The sequence below is a fragment of the Pleurodeles waltl genome, chromosome 10, assembly GCF_031143425.1.
Source record: "Pleurodeles waltl isolate 20211129_DDA chromosome 10, aPleWal1.hap1.20221129, whole genome shotgun sequence".
Classification (NCBI taxonomy): Eukaryota; Metazoa; Chordata; class Amphibia; order Caudata; family Salamandridae; genus Pleurodeles; species Pleurodeles waltl.
In genome coordinates this window covers 1,028,248,642-1,028,265,965 of record NC_090449.1, presented here as the reverse complement: position 1 = coordinate 1,028,265,965, position 17,324 = coordinate 1,028,248,642, and the positions used below count along the sequence as shown (strand labels likewise).

The 17,324-nt window shown below is 40.8% G+C and overlaps 1 protein-coding gene across 6 annotated transcripts in view; it reads left to right on the top strand.

Annotated features, from left to right (window-relative positions):
- The window catches only part of CNOT10 (CCR4-NOT transcription complex subunit 10), a 281,547-nt gene that overhangs the window by 203,320 nt on the left and 60,903 nt on the right, over positions 1-17,324 (top strand). For all 6 annotated transcript variants that reach the window (XM_069211989.1, XM_069211987.1, XM_069211986.1 and 3 more), the window contains 2 exons: positions 6-127; positions 10,236-10,409. In XM_069211989.1, coding sequence (XP_069068090.1) covers positions 6-127; positions 10,236-10,409 — 296 coding nt within the window. The remainder of the gene's footprint in view (positions 1-5; positions 128-10,235; positions 10,410-17,324) is intronic.

Here is a 17,324-nt window from a genome sequence, read left to right as displayed (position 1 = left end):
TTTAGAATTCGGAGCAAGAACTCAAAGGTCTTCCAAGCAAAAAGGGTATTGTACAGTCCATTGTGGGCCAAGGATATCACCGAAAAATAGTCCTCGCATCACAGTCCGTACAAAATGCTGTCTATAAGTGAGTGTCTTTCTTTGCCATATAGATTTGTCAGTGCCTCTTGAGATTCTTTCAGTATAACAGGGCGGTATGGCATAATATGTCATCTGACGTATTCAGAGATTTACAGTTGTTTGTTCCTTACATAAGGGTTCAACCAACAAGTACAGGTCAACCTGCATTGGTCGTGCTATACTGCAAATTCTCTATAGAAATCTAGTTTCATATTGTTTGCCCGAGCCTTGTTTACTCCCATGGGGACAATGCAGAGTCAAGTTTATTCTGCTAGACTAGGGCCTGCCAAACATCCTAAACAGGTACATTGGTGAAAATGCATGTATTCTTGATAGCTGAATGTTTCAGGCTTCAACCTGTGTTTGGCAAGCACACTATTGTTGCTAGTAGAAATAGTCAGCAGAGATCATACTTCCTTGAACACTGGTTTTCCAAGGCCTGGCTTTTGCAATTTTGTAGGTCTGTGTTCTGCAAGAGGAAAACTGTAAAAAAAAAAAAAAAATTGTGAAAAGGTTTCAGATTTATCTACCTGCAAACCCTGTGTAAATGTCAGTGGAAAAAAATGTTTTTTGTAGTTTAATGTAGAAAATGATTAAACCACATTCACTGTCAGTATTTTTCAGCCTTCTGGAATGTTTAGCAAACAAGCACATGAGTACTTAGTGCCTGCCTCCACTCCATCCCACTCCCCAACCACATAGATCTACCCTCTCTCTGCCTCTGTTAGTGTATTAAGATGTTAAGGTCTCTGTCCCCCCTTGCATTGTTCTTATGTCAGTCTCTGTGTCCTGGTGTCTTAACCTCGGTCCCTTTTGTGTGTTTGTGCCTCTAAGAGCACACCAGTACTTGCATGCACCCCTCACATGTTATAAGTGAGCTGCTGTGGGGCATTTAGATTACTCTGTCTGGGCAGTTCCAAACAGACTTATTACACAGGAGACCATTGCTTAGCCTAGCTTACATTTCTGCTCTGTTGCCATTGCAGTAAATTAGTTCCTCTTCACTGCCAGTACTGTTTATAATGTATGTTGATAGCTGCTACTGTGGCCTAGCTTTCCTACTCGTCATGCCTTCCTCCTTTCTTGTTTTGAACCAAATGTTATTATTTTTACTAAACTGTTGTCTAACAATCAGATGGATCACATACTTTGCTTTATTAATATTGTTGTCAGACATCATGTTTCAAATGTGTTTTTTTCAGCTGTTCCACATATCATATTGGTGCTGTCCATAATATGTACATATTCTGCATTGACATTCACATTTCATGTAACGATTGTGAACATGAGTTGTCATAATCTTATGTGATATGATCTAATCTTATATTTTTGCATTTTATGATGTGTAACTGAAACTCTTTCAGATAAATCACTTTCTATAGTCATTCGCCTCCCACTCCCAGCTAGTAAGTTCTCTGGTGCTAGATAATGCAATATCTTTAGTTAATTTCCACAGTTTAATTTCTAGGATATAAGAGGTTCCTTGGTGTTTTCCTAACTGAGCTTTGATACCAACCCAGTGCCAAACTCACCAGTCTACGAAGTGCCTATAATGTGGGTGACTTGAGGGAATCATATTTCTGGAATGTTTGTATCACAAAGCCAGCGCACACTGAACTGCAGCTGGGAACCCAGGGAAGTACATTTCAAAATCCGGGGCCTCTATGCCACCCTGTGTCACTGGTAATTTCAATTTAGACATGGATATGGTGGCCCGTGTTGCATATCCTCTCCCCCATCTGAATTTCGAGGTGTCTGAAGATAGACTTCAACACCAATACGAACAGGTTAGCAAAATAAGATGGGGGGGCATTATAATTCTAGCTAGTGCAGTGCTTCCCCTCACTGTCAGTGGTAGTGTTCTCCAGAAGGCTGCACGGGGGCACAATTCAGCAATTGGTACTCCATAATTACCAACCAGTATACCTATTTGTGAATTGTACACCCTGATTTTATGTCAAGACAGGAGGCTAGCATTATGCATAACCTTTTATTCACTACTTCTGGAGCAGCACCTTTAAAAGCTTCCAAATAGAATGAACACACATGACAATAGAATGGAATTTTGAGTCTCATAAGTATAGCTTGTCCACCATTTTCTTCCTCTTTTGTTTGCTGCTTCTGGACAGATAAGTATTGTTTTTGGTATGATTACACGAGTGTGAATTACTAGTGTGTTCTTTGGGAATTATCTACTTTGTATGTATTTTATAGTTGTTTCCACTCAATTTAATGTTCATTAGATTTATTATTTTTCATTTTCATGGTTTAACAGTAGAATTATATTTTGAGAATAAGGAATGTTTGGAATTATTGTTTCTAAAAAAACGATTCTTATTAAGCGTTTATAATCTTAAATGTTAAGGTACAATTGTTTGCTCATATTAAAAGAAATACTTACCATTATAGAACGTACACGACTTGTGCGCATGAATCACTTGGGCCCGTAACCATATGCACCACTTCTGCGCTCGAGTCGCTTGTGCTTATGACGATATGCACGCAGTGGAAGATGCTTGAAAATCCTTGTATCGTCTATTTAAGCAGGTGTAGCATTTTTTGGGGGCCATTGAGCTTTTTGACTTAGCGTTGTGATCGTGCTATCAGGTACACTTGTTTCTAAAGGAAATCGACTTATTGGATTGACAGTAAGGCCGATTTCTAAAGGAATTTGAGGTGTTAAGCTGTTTCCATGGAAACAGTGGAAATAGCTGTGTCCAAGTGGCAGTTTGTAACGATCAGACTCGCTTTTGTTGAACTGCACCTTGTGAGGAGTTAAATTAATAATTTTACACAGGACTGAAGTGATTTTACCGAATATATACATTGAGGAAATAGCTAATTATTTAGAGGCAGACATTATGAGTGAGCCCATTATGGAAAATAGCTCACAGGAAGAGACAATAAGGAAAGTACTGACTAAAGAAATACAATCAGTAGCTCAGGAAACTGTTCAGCAACTATTGAACAAAAAAATAGAAAAGCAGAATTTAGATGATGAGGAATATTATTCAGATTGGATGAGGATGATGTAAATAAGGGCATTAGGGGTAAATGTCTGAAGATGTGTAAGCAGATGGATGAGATGCTGAGTAATGGAGGAATCAGAAGCTGTTGAAAGAAAACAAGATGTCCAGTGCGACATAACAAAAAGTCAGTTACACACTGAAAATAAAAATGATGGTGAATTGGGATCTTAAACTAAAAAAATCAAATTCAGAAGAATATATTCTGGATTTAGAATATAAAGATGATTTAGATGTTGAGGAAGAGATTACAGTGAGACCTAAAATTAAGAGTCTCCTGTTATACAGTTGTTTGGTGAAAAATGATTTGATCCCAAGGATATCCGTCACCCTAGGGGCAAGGAGTGGTGGACCTTAAACTATGTTGCAGATTATATTAAGTCACGGTTATGAAAATCTTTGGAAAAGGATGAAAGCAGTATAATGAGAGCTGAATGCTCTTGACCTGTTATTGAAATAAAAGTGACTACTGCATCTAATTTGGACCCTGATTTAACCACATACTTGATTAAGCTAGGAAAAGATTTGAGAAATCTTTAAAACAATGTCAGGATAAGGTCTTGGATATTCTGGGACCTTTGGAAAATATTTTCGATGCAGTAGAAAATGTCCTCATAAAAGGTGCAGATTTTATATTATTACTTTGCAAGGTTGCTGTCAATAAACAATATGTTTTCTAGGAATGCAAATGCCAGAAAACAGTGTTATTGCGCATTAACCTGAAAGAAAATTAGTTACTTACCTGTAACTGTATTTCTCCAGTATTGGTATCTTTCATAGATTCACATGCTTGAATCATCCCACGGGCATGATTCAAGCATGTGAATCTATGAAAGATCCAATACTGGAGAATTATTTGATTTGGAAAGAAATTTCCGATGACGCAAGAGGGCTGCTTTTTGGTGAAGGGATGGTTAAGTCCCTTACTAAGTATGGACATACCTTTACTACTCTGGACAAGGCACAATATTTGATGAAGAGAGTTTTTAATGACAGTAGTTTTTATGGTAGGGCCCGAGGGAGAGGGCGCCATTCCGACTGCCCATATTGTAAAGCCCAATATCAAATGCAGTATTCAGAAAACCAAGTATATGGCTCATTCAGGAACCAGAGTGGTTCACAATTCTATCCCCAAAAAGGGAGAAGACAAGGTAGATCGAGCAGAAGTAGAGGACAGAGTACTACTCAAAATCAAGGGCAAGGTGAGTATGAGGTCTATTTCCACTTTTATCCCTACAAGTGCAGGAGGGAGGTTGCAGTAATACAAAAATAACTCAAGATGTGTGGATTTTACAGACAATACAGGGTTACTGTATAGAATTCAATCAAGAACCCTTCCAAATGAGAGAACCAAAAGAATTGTTGTTTCAGACAGAGTTGGAGGACATTGTACAGGAAGAAATAATGTGTATATTAGAGAAAAGGGCTATTGTGGAAATAGAAAAGGAAGACAACGGTTTTGTACTTTGTTCTTGGTAGAGAAGAAAGACAAGGGCTTGAGACCTGTCATAAAATTGAGAGGTTTGCATCAGTCTGTAACACACCACCATTTCAATTGTAAGGGATACATTTGTTACGAGACATTCTTCAGGATTTAGATTGGATAGTGAAACAGGATCTCAAGGATGCCTATTTCACAATTCCAGTGGCAAAGGAGAGCCAAAAATTTTTACAATTCCTTGGGAAAAGCGGATGTATCAATTTACTTGCCTTCTCTTCAGATTATCTTCCGCCTCTTGGTGTTTTACAAAATTTCTGAGACCAGTTGAGGTCATTTAAGAGAAAGAGGAATAAGGATGATTGTTTTTTAGACGATTTCCTCATAATGAATCAGCATATTCTAGAGATGCAACCACAATTAAAAATAGTGATGGAATTGTTTCAGGCTTTGGGTTTCATAATGAATTTAGACAAATCCATTCTAGTTCCAATAAGGAAAATAGAGTTTTTGGGCTTTGTAGTGGCTACGGAGATAAATCCATCATAATTGCCCAAGTAGAAGGTATGAAAGAAAAGAGAGGAGGTGAAGTTAATTTGGAAAAAGGAAAGTGTGAAATTTGAGATTTGGCTCAAATAATAGGTCTGATGTCATCCTCTATTGAAGCAGTGTTTCCGGGTCCCTTACTTTACAGAGCTTTTCAACATTTGAAGGTTTCAAGTCTGAGGAAGGGTTTGTTTTATGGAGATATGGTGACCATGACACAGGAGGCACAAGAGATGTTGAGCTGGTGGAAGGAGAATTTGGAGGCTTGAAATGGCCAAGCTGTCTTTGGAATGAGTCCAGATTTTGTTGCAGTAATGGATGCCAGCACCTTGGGTTGGGGTGCAACTTGTCTGGATCAGGAGACAGGTGGAATTTAGAATTTGTCAGAGAAGACAGAACACATAAATTATTTGGAGATGTAAGCAGGGTTGTTTGTGATATGCAGTTTCAAAGAGTTTTTAATGGGGAATTCATAATATTAAAGATGGACAATGTGACAGTGGTAACATATGTGAACAGGTTGGGAGGCAGCGGGTCCAAGAAGTTGACAGAATTGGTGACAGAAATTAGAGAGTTTTGCTTAGAACACAAGAAAGGATTGAAAGAGGAACATTTCCCCAGGCTCCTCAATGTGAAGGCAGATTGGTATTTGGGGAATTTGAGAGATTTCAGTGATTGGAAATGTAACAAAGGTTTATTCATGAGGATTCAACTGCTTTTAGGGCCTTTAGAATTGGATCTGTTTGCCTCAAGGCTAACTTATCAATTACAGAGTTATGTCAGTTGGAGACTAGACCATGGCACAATCGCAATCAATGCATTTACACAGGAGTGTTCAGTAATGAAAGGTTACACATTTCCACCTTTTTCAGTGATACAGAGGGTGTTCGTTCAGGTGAAGAGACAGATGTCAATTAGTTCTTGTAACTCTTGTGGAAGACTCAGGTTTTGGTTTCCAACGGTTATGGAAATGGCTGTGGAACCGTATTTAATATGCTGTCACAGAGGTCTTCTAGTGGGTCTGGAAGGAAGGACATGAGTTGGCGGAAACAGGTTGTATGAACCTCCTTGTATGGAAGATATCATGTGTTCAGGAAGACTAACAGACCTTTTGAGAACAGCTTCTGGTTTTCTCCATGATTTATGGGCACCGGGAACTAGAAATCAATATCAAGGAGCATATAAAGTTTGGACATGTTGCTGCTTGGAGAGGACTTTGGATCCCGTGGAAGTTGATGAGATAGAGGTGGCCAATGTTTTTGCTGTATTATTTGAGAAATGACTGTCTTATAGAATGGTAAATTGTTATAGGTCATCAATTGCAGCTGGTCATTCGTTGCAACAAGGATTATCAATTGGGAGGAATCCAGTAATATGTAGAGTTATGAAAGGAATCCGATTGAAGAGGCCACCTAGAGCGAAATATCATTCAATGTGGGATGTTGATCCGGTTTTACAGTTGTTAATTTCTTGGCCAGAAAACAGGTTTCTGGAAACTAAGCAGTTGACTTTGAAGTTGGCGACTTTGTTTAATTTATTTTAGGAGAGTTTCGGATGTGCGAGCTTTAGAAATATTGCATAGGTTTTTTCAACCAGAAGGAGTGATGTTTCAAGTCTATAAACGATCTAAGTATGTCCGAATCTATATTCTATCCAATGTTTGATGACGTCCCGAAATTGTGCACAGTGAGATGCCTGAAGGAGTATGAAGTTAATGTCCGAAAACAGGAGGTAAGGTGATACTAAACTATTAGTTTCATATGTAAAACCTTTAAAACAAGTGGCAAATGTGACAGTTGCTAGATGGGTTAAGATGGTGATGAGTAATGCTGGGGTAGTTTTGGCCACATTTACATCACATTCAGTAAGAGGTGCAATGGCAAGCAAGGTATGTATGGAAGGTCATTTAGAAGACATTTTGAAAACGGCAGATTGGTCAAATGCTGAAACATTTAGGAAGTTTTAATTTAAATAATTTGAGCATGTTTGTAAATGTGCTTTACGGAGCTTTGAACATGCATAATGCTAGCCTCCGGTCTTGACATAAAATTGCAATTCTTATAGGTTTACTGAACAAAAAAATCTAAATTTTATTAAAAACAAGGAGGCTAGCATTGTCCCACCCACCTAACCCAGGTGATGGTGAGGGGTTTATATTTACATATTTATAAGATGGTTATAACAGTATGTGGGCTGTGTATCTTAAAATGTTCATAATAATATTTAAATATGTGTATATGTTTGCTATAGGTATATGTGTACTTTATGCTTTAACACAGTGTATGAATTAAATTTTATCTGTTTTTTAGGAAGTTTCTTTGAAAATCTTTATTGATAAAATGGATAAATAATAGAATTTTTATTTTGCAGATTGATAATTGAGGTTGAAGATATGGTTATCAGAAGGATTGAGCGAGACTGACGGAAAATTGTGCACAGCCTATATTTATGAGACTCAGAATTCTATTCTATTGTGATGTGCGTGATGTGTGGTCATTCTAATTGGAAGCTTTTAAAGGTGCTGTTCCAGAAGTAGTGAATAAAATGTTAAGCATAACACTAGCCTCCTTGTCTTTAATAAAATCTCAATTCTTTGTTCAGTAAACCTATAATAATCACAATTCCCAAGTAACATTAAGTTCAAGATTCTCATTTTTTCATGTATACTCCTGTTGCAAACTATTTTGAACTAATTCCCATCTATTTGGGAAGACTACGTTTGAGCCTCTCAGTAGAGCAATGAAATCTACCTTACAATGCCTCTTTCCATTTGAAATCGCTCCAGAACCTGGAAAGGATATCACCAGATCAGCACAACAGAGGTTTTTTTTTAATGTTCAGGACGAAGTGTGTGAAGTGCGGCCACTTCAGTGGTGCTTCTTCTGCAACATGGAACAGTATCCTTATATTTATTGAAGCTTTGCGGCCTGGTATAACCCCATTTTTGTCAGGTGAACCAAATTGGGTAATTCAAACAGCTTTGTCTGGCCAATACATTACTCATTTTATAGCAATTATTGAAACTAGGTTCTTCCTTCATTTTTGATGTTTCTTACACCAATATCGGTCCTCGCAGGTGAAGTGGCCCAGGTAAAATGTCTGCAGGTTAGAGCTGAGGCTCCTGTTTCAGTTCTTGTTAGGGATGTGTTAAACCCGTCGCCACTCTAAACTATATGAACATAAAACGGTCAACCACCCTTTGCATTTTAATGGTGACAGTGACTGTGCAGTGGATTAGCGCATCTGTTCAGAGTATTTGATTATTTTAAGACTTTTTGTACTTTAAGCGTTAGAGGTGTCAAGTACATAACCGGTTGAATTTGGACCTCTTTTTACAAATCAAAGGGTCATACTAAGAAGAAAGTTAGCACTTCTACTTCCCTGGTACGAACACTTATGCCCACTTTTGCTGCAGCCAACATTTAGATTACTAATGCCACCAGTGTGATTTGGGTAGAGACATCTGTTTTTTATTTTTCAGATTTATGGTTGATTTTGGTGAGTTAGAGCAAGGGATGGTATGCAGAGCTTTGAAACATGGATCATAGATTCATATTTGAAGATTATTTTTCCATCACATTGGTGAATTTGTGTAAGTTGGATGGAAAAACAAAACAAGGATTGTGACTTGATTTACCCAGCCAAGTTGACAAAAAAATCCACGTTTCATTTAATACTTTGGAGAAGGTCATGATTCAGTAACTGCTCTACCCTTAATTTTGAGCCATCTTAGAGTACAGGACCAGACATTTTATAACTTTCTCAGTTGATAACGAACAATGGAGGAGTCCTCCTTCAGGTCCCAAAACAACAATATTGCAGTTCAGCAAAACCACTGAGTCTGTGAAAGCTGCTTTCTATGTTCCTGTACTATTTTGGGGCTTGTCACTTGAGAGTCCATATTAAAGAGTTCAAGATCTGTATCAAGCTTCTAAATCTTGATCGTTGAGCACATGCCACATATTTGTTTATTTAATCTCATTCGCTTTATCATCATTAGTGTCTTTGATTTCTTGTTGATCTCTGTGGCCTTTCAGATTATGGGCAACATAATGCCTTTTTACCAGGGACCTATTCTTTGGTTTACAAATTTTATGGACATTAGACCCTTTGGGGGTCGTCAGTAACTGACTATGGAGACCTCCAGACGCCCTCTGGTAGGTGGGTAGGCCTACTGCTGAAGTTATACTTTCATGTGGAACATGAAGAGGGTTCCAGTGAGACATGGACTACAATGATATTTGTGACCGTTTCTGCTTGTAGGTGTGCAATTTCCTGTTTTTATCTAACACTACACCTCCTTAAATTCAACAATCTTAATATATTTTCCCTATTTCTCTCGCTCAGCGTCACTATTATATTCACATAACACACTTTCATGTCACTTGGGATTCAGCCTTTTGGTTTCTAGAGACTGTTTCATGTCCTAGCCAGTGAGAGCGATAAAGAGTTTAGGGGTCATACTAGAACCAGAACAACTGTCTATGGGCCTGTGTTTTTTACTGTGTTTTTCATAGCCTATGTTCTGAAGGTGAAACCTGAATTTCCTCAAAGTCTCATTTAGTAATTCGGCTTTAAAGGCTTTGGTACTTTGCAGACTAGATTACAGCAGAGGCTCCAGATGGTGCAGAATGCCACTGCTTGGTTTATTCATGGGTGAAGGTATCTTACTGCAGAGAAGAACAGTCTGGTTGAAATAGAAGTATGAGAGGGAGAAAGATCATTGTGTCTAGGCATTCAGGCACAATGATAGTTGCATGTCCCATGTGGGAGCTTATTGTGTTTGTAATAATAGTGCTTTGATACCATACATTTGCCAGCTGATCTAGGGCAAACATTGTTGCCGGTAAGTATAGTTTCTTCTTTTGCTTTAACTTAAACTGTTAGTAGTGACTTGTTCCTGGGGCATAAGTGTTGTGAATATCTGTTAATGTAGCAGACATGTGACCTAGACAAGGCATAATGTAAAAACTAAACTTTTTCTTTACCCTTCTGTGACCGTTTGAAATATGTTGAAGGAATTCTAAGGTCAAAAACCTCTTTATGTTTAAATCTTGCGATATGACTAATGTTTTCTGAAGTTGTAATCTATTTTTTCCCAAAAGCGATGGACAGTCCTCCGCTATTCCTGTAGCCAGCATGGAGTTTGCAGCCATCTGTCTAAGAAATGCTCTGCTTTTACTTCCTGAAGACCAGCAAGACCCCAAGCAAGAGAACAGTTCTAAAGCCAGTAACCAGGGGAACGTTGATAACTGCAGTGAAAACAATGAAGCTTGCAGGTAAAGCCCACTATATACTGTTAATGTCCATATGAAGGCAGAAAAGCCCAATGAGAAGTAGATATCTGAACTTGGAACAGTTCAAGGATCTCATTTGCTTGTTCTCCATTCATCTTTGTCTGGTTACTGTGCTGTTCTGTGTGCGACTGACGTCTTGTGTACTTGCTTTCTGATCTCATATGTGGCTGCACCAATTTTTGTGGGTGTGCATGCATGCATGAGACGCATGTCAGGACTGTCTTTTAGGAAATAGTGAAGCAGTTTTAAAGAGCACTTGGCCATTAGATCTAACTTTAATCTTAGGAATCAGCTGTCCTTATTGCTCAATGCAGAGTTTCCCTAGGTTCTTTTGTAGGGGATTTCCATGTGTAGTCATAAGCACTGAATAGTCCCACCCACATGTGATCACTTCTTTAAAATATATCTTCTTAATTGGAGATTTTTACTTTTCGTCAGGAAGGCGTGTAAAGACACTTAAAAAACAGACAAATAATGCAGATTGTACTTGGGCTACTCTGGCTGAAGTCTTCACAATGAAGTCAAAAAAGGGCCATTACATCTCCTTCACAACCCCCTTTTTTTTATATATATGATAGCGATGTAGGAGAATAGGACAGAGTAGAATCTTAGGTTGCTATTGTATGGCTAAAACAGAGTTTGTGCCTTTAAGAACTTAGAGACCACCAGCATCCCATCATGCACAGCTGGTGGTAGTTGCTTCAGTTCTTTTTTACCAACAGCCTATTCACTCAACGTCTTTGGTCTCTTCCTGCATTCTTCTGTAATTTTCTTACAGGAATTTGTGTTTTTGGCTTCATAAATGCCATATATTTGTCATAAGTGCTTAGACTGTGACAGAAGAAAAGGCCAAGACAGATCTTTACAGAATATGTATTCTCTGTCTTCCAGATACTCATGTTCCTGATACTTGCCATATTTGCATGAACTTTTCAAGACACACCCATAGTGACAGAGAGTAGATTTGCCTTCATGGTGCAGAGGAGCGACAACCTGCAGGTGGGACCTCAGGGCAGGAAGAGAGGGTCAGTCCTCTACCAAGGCTTTGTCCACTGTCTCTGGACAGAAAACAACTGAAAAACGTCTGTCCCGGTCGACGTCGAGAAGAGGTACAGCACCGACCTGTTTGACGTCTACCCATGGTCGAAGTCGAGGATGTGCCACAGATAGACGTCAAGACAGCGGGTACCAACGTTGATGACAACACCATCATCTCACAGACCTCGATCGACGTTGAAGAGCCTATTGAACATTAGGCCACCTTGCTGTTCGCTGTTGATCTATATCGACGTTGACACATCTTTGTCAGTCGACAGTGCGGTCAAGATCGATGTCGAGACACTGTCGGTCGCCATCAAGGCATACCCCGGTTTTAAGACGTCTTCATCGTTCACCGTCAAAGAGTAGGTCGAGGGAACAAGGATGGTAGACGTTGATAAATGTTTTGGCTGCTCCAGGCTTAAGGAAGCTGGCAGAAAAATTACAGATCTACAGTTCACCAGTTTAAAATTATTCTCGCACCTACTCCGTCACGGGATGCACCAGCTGATCCTCTGCCAGCGCCATCTCCGCTTCCTCTTCTACAGCCACCTCAACCACCTACAGCACCAACGCCCAGAACGCCTTCTCCACTATCACCAGAGCCACTTGCTCCTGCAAGACCCCTATCTCGTTCCCATTCATGTCACTACTCCAGACACTGTCAACATAATTCAAGGCGCTCACTCCATCTGCACAGTTCAGGAAGGTCTTGATCCAGACACATCATTGAAACCTCTCCTACAAGTACCTGGGAGATATTCACCGACTCTCTCAGACTGCCTACCTCCACTCATTTTACCTGTTTATGACATTTCTACTTTTCAAGAAGTTTTCGTCAGGGGTGCTAACAAATTAAACATACAGATTTTCCACTCCAGCACCGATTACATCAGTCATCTTCGAGACCCTACAACATAGGTCAGCCTCACGTCCTATAGTTTCAGGTATTTTACAACCTGCAATGGACCTCTTCTTAACCCCATCATCAGTCAAGCCAGCTCCATCAAGGCTTCAGAAAAAGTACCATCCCCCAGAACAGGATCCTGCCTTCCTCGTATGGACCCACCACCACTCAGTCATTGTAGTTGCTGCAAAGAAACAACATGCCACTGCTCCTACTGCCACAGTTCCACCGGAGTAAGAGAGTCACAAACTGGACTTACTAGTACTGCAGCAGCCACAATGAAGGCTGCAAGCGCCACTGCCTTATTAGGCAGATATAACAGCAACAGTTCGTTGAGCGTCACCCTAGAGGCAAGAGAGAGAGAACTTTAGTTAAATTCTCAATAAAGGCCTAGTGGTTTCCAATCAAGTCATTAGCGCAGCAGCAGATTCCTCTACTGGAGGCGCACAAATACTACCATGGTGTCTCTCTCCAACGGCATTCCTGGCTTCGCCTCACCCCTCTCAAGCTACAATCACAACAAAGAATACTCACTTTACCATTTTCTGGTACCACTCTCTTTGGCACTCACACCAATGATGTGATTATGCGGATATAGGCTGAAATGGAGATGCTAAAAGCTGTTGGCTTAGTGAAAGCTAAAGAGCCAAGAAAATCTTTCAGGTCATTCCCGTGCCGTTTTTCTTCACAGAGGGTTCAAACCCCCCAGTGCTACTGGGGTCACCAACAAACGGGTACGCAGTCTCAACCTTACCAACGATCCTACTAGCCCTAAAAGAGAAAGCAATCTAGAGGATTATCAAGTCCGCGGCCTGCTCAGGGAGGTAAGCAACCCACAGAATCAAAACCCTGAATCATTTCTTCACCCTCTTCCGTTACCCACTCCAGTAGGGGGAAGCATCCTACATTATCTGGAAGAGTGGCAAAACATCAGGCAAGGTTGCCTGGGTTAGGTATATTGTTCGCAATGGATATTGTCTCAAGTTCACCAGCCCTCCACCGTCCATTTCTTCAAAATCATCCTTTTTCCAACTTCCACAATTACAAGTGGAAGTCTACATCTCCTTACAGAAGCAGGTGGTGGAGCTTGTTCCACATCATCAGTGAGGAACCAGGATCTATTCCAGGTACTTTGTTGTCAAAAAGAAATACAGGAACCAATTTAGACCCATTCTCGACCTCAAAACGGCCAACAAGTGGATTTGGCGAGAAAAGTTCCAGATGCTGGCATTACACCAAAATTACCCTCAACTACACCAACGGGATTGGCTCTGCTCCATCGACCTTTAAGACGCATACTTTCATATAAAAGTTCTTGAGGTTCGTAGTGGGGCGCAGCCATTATCAGTACCAAATGCTTCCATTTGGCCTGAAGTCTGCACCAAAGATGTTCTCCAAATACATGGCAGTAGTTGCTGCCCATGTCCGAAGACACAAAGTATTAGTCTATCCATATCCGGAGGAGAGACACTTACCAATCCTTCGGAAATCTCAAGCTGTCATGAAAATCCCTCATCCAACCATGAGAACAGTATCCTTTCTCCTCAGCCCATATTTCTCACATCAAATGCCCGTTTCCACATGAGACCCCTGCAGGAATGACTTGATGACCAGGGGGAGCAACTGAGGGGCAGTTGGGATGACAAGATTGAGCTATCCCATCACACGAGCAGTCCTTGAAATGGTGGTGCTCCCCAACCAATCTCCTGTGAGGTACACCATTCCATCAGAAGATTCCTCCACAGACCATAGTCACGGATGCCTCTGTACTAGGATGGGGAGCCACATGGAGCACCTTCAAATTCAGGGCAAGTGGTCACAGAGAGAAAAAACATATATTATCAATCTCCTAAAGCTGCTTGCAGTCCATCTGTCACTGAAAGTGATTCTTCTATCGTTCAGCTCCAACTCCCTGCTTGTTCAGACAGACAGTGCAATAAGCATGTACTACTTCAACAAACAGTGAGGGACAAAGTCCAGGCCCTTGTCTCACGAAGCCCAACAATCTGGAAATGGCTTCTGGCCAGAGACCTCTTGATCACTGCGACTAACCTTCCAGGTGTACAAAATACTCAAGGCAATTCTTTCAGCAGACTCCTCCAAGAAAACCACGAGTGGGTCTTAAACGAGGACGTTCAAGACATCGTTCAACAGTAGGGAACTCCAGCCATCGACTTGTTCGCCACCGCAGAAAACAGCAAATGCCAAAACTTTGCACCAAGGTACTTCCAGCCTGGGGCAATGGGGAATGCCCTATGGATCAACTGATCCAGCAGGTTTCTCTACCCTTTTCTGATTCCCCTAATCGCGGCAGTCCTCATCAGGCTGTCCCACTCAAGAGCAAAGATGATACTCATAGTTCTGGAGCGGCCACGTCAGTGGAAGTTCACAGACCTCCTTCACCGGTCCGTCTGTCCAGATCTCAAGCTGCCATACAGGCCAGATCTTCTGACAAAATTCACAGGCCAGATAGTGCACCACAATCTCTCCTCTTTGAGTTTGGCAGCATGGCTCCTGAGCTAGTGCAGTATGGACATTTAACTCTGCTGCAAGACTACATGGAGATCCTCAGAGAGGCAAAGTGGCCTTCCACACGCTCCGCATATGCCTTCAAATGGAAGAGATTTCACCTATGGTTTTCATCTAAGAATGAGGATCCTACCACTTGTAAAGAAGATGTTATTCTTCCATACTTAACCCATTCGGCACAATCTAGCTTGGAGTTCTCTTCTATGAAGGTTCACCTGGCAGCTCTTACGGCCTACAGAATATGTCCTTCACAAACCTTTTTCAGAATCCCCATCATCAAGGATTTCCTAGGGGGTTTGAAAAAGGTTTTTCCTCCCATTAGGCGCCCTTCCCTTCCATGGGAGCTCAATATAGTCCTTTCACGCCTTATGCAGGAATCCTTTGAACCCATACACAAGGCCTCTCTCCAACACCTGTCTTGGAAAACTGCTTACCCTGTGGCAGTCACATCTGCCCACAGCGTTAGCGAGATCCAGGCACTATGTTCGCATGAACCGTACACCATATTTTATTCTAGCAAAGTGGTCATGAGGATGCACCTGAAATTCCTCCCTAAGGTGGTTTCGGACTTCTGTGTCAACCAGACAATCTCTCGTCCAACATTCTTTCAGAATCCCTCTACTCCAGCGTAAAAAACTCTCCTGTCCCTGGATGTAAGTCGAGTTCTGAAATTCGATCTTGACAAGACACAGGATATTCGCAAATTGGTCCAATTGTTTATCAACTATGGTCCGCTCTGTACAGGCTTAGCCATTTCAAAGCAATCCTTTTCGGTTTGAATAGTCTCAGATATTTTACTGTTTAGTTCAGTTTAGTTTAGTTTTATGGTTTTATAGAGCGCATAGCTACCCTAGCGCATCCCAGCACTAGGAATGTGCTATGAATAGGCTAACTAAACACTCTGCTAGACCAAAAGCACACTCTATTAGAGGAAAAGCGGCTACTACTGCTTTGTTGTGCAATATTCCTATTCCAGATATTTGCGAAGCAGCAACCTGGAAATCAGTTCATATATTTGCTAAATACCACTGCCTAGATTCTGACGCTAGGACAGATGCTCAAGTAGGGCAAGCTTCCCTCAGAAACCTATTCCTTCAAATTTCCTAGTTCATTCTCTGTCTCCCCCTCCAGACTCTGTAGGGATGGGCTTGCTATTCTGTTCAGTACTTATGACTATACATCGAAATCCCGTATGAGAGAAGGAACAGTTTCTTACCTGTAAATCCAGTTCTCTCGTAGGGAAATTTCAATGATAAGTTATAAGCAATCCTCCCTCCTCCTCAGTGGAATAGTCAGAGGTGTCCATACAGACTACATATGACTCGCATCGCCTTCAGAAAAAACTGAAGCAACTGCCACCAGCTGTGCACGATGGTCACTAAGTTCTTAAAGGCACAGCCTCTATTTAGCCAAATAATGGCAGCATATGAGGCTACTCTGTCCTATTCTCCCTCATCTCTATGATAAAAAAGGAGGTTTGTGAGGGAGATTTATTCTGTTACAAATATAATCTCATAATGTACTGCCCCTTTTTTGACTTCATGATGGAGATTTTGGCCAGGGTAGCCTATGTACATAGGCTGCATTATTTCTCTTTCTTAAGTGTCTTTGCAGGCCTTCCTGAAGAAAGGCAAAAATCTCCACTTAAAAAAATATATTTTAAAGAAGTGCTCCAGGGTCCCCCCACGTGGGCAGGACTGTTCAGTGCTTATAACTTATTATGGATATTCCCCTATTTGAGAAAGGGAGTTACAGGTAAGAAACTGTTCCTTTTTCATTAATTGCATACATTCTTTTGATATGGTATGCAACAAGTACGTGAATGCTCAACCTTTAACTTGCCACTTTACTTTGTGGTATGCGCACACTTGCTAAGTTTATCCAGCTTCAAGCTCAGCCTTAAATCATGTTCGTCTTCCATTCCTAACAAACCAACATTTCATCTTGTAAATAGCACCTGCCATTTAGCCACCTAAAAACAATCTGCTCTGCTGTTTGTAACACCACTAGGAACAGCGCTTGGCAACAAGCATGACCCTGAACTGGTGTTTTGCTCCAAACTGTGTGCATCACAGTCTGATAGGCAGACAAATGATGTGGTGGACCATTCTTCCTTGTCTAACTTTGGTATTATTGTTGAAATATTTCTGCAAGTCTGTCTGTCCACCCAGAATTTGTTCAGCTTCTACAGATACCTGCAGATTGTCAGTGAGCCAGCCAGCTTTCCAGCCACTGATATGCATGGCAACCACTCTGATTCCTCTGTCACTTGTACTTCATCTGACATTTGCAGCATCTCAGCCACTGCTAAACAACATCTAAAATATTTTTCACCTTGTACATTACTGGTTTTGTTCACCTCGTGTTTTATTGTGTGCTATGAGCCTTCAATACGTATGACTCTTACTTCCCTACATTTTACA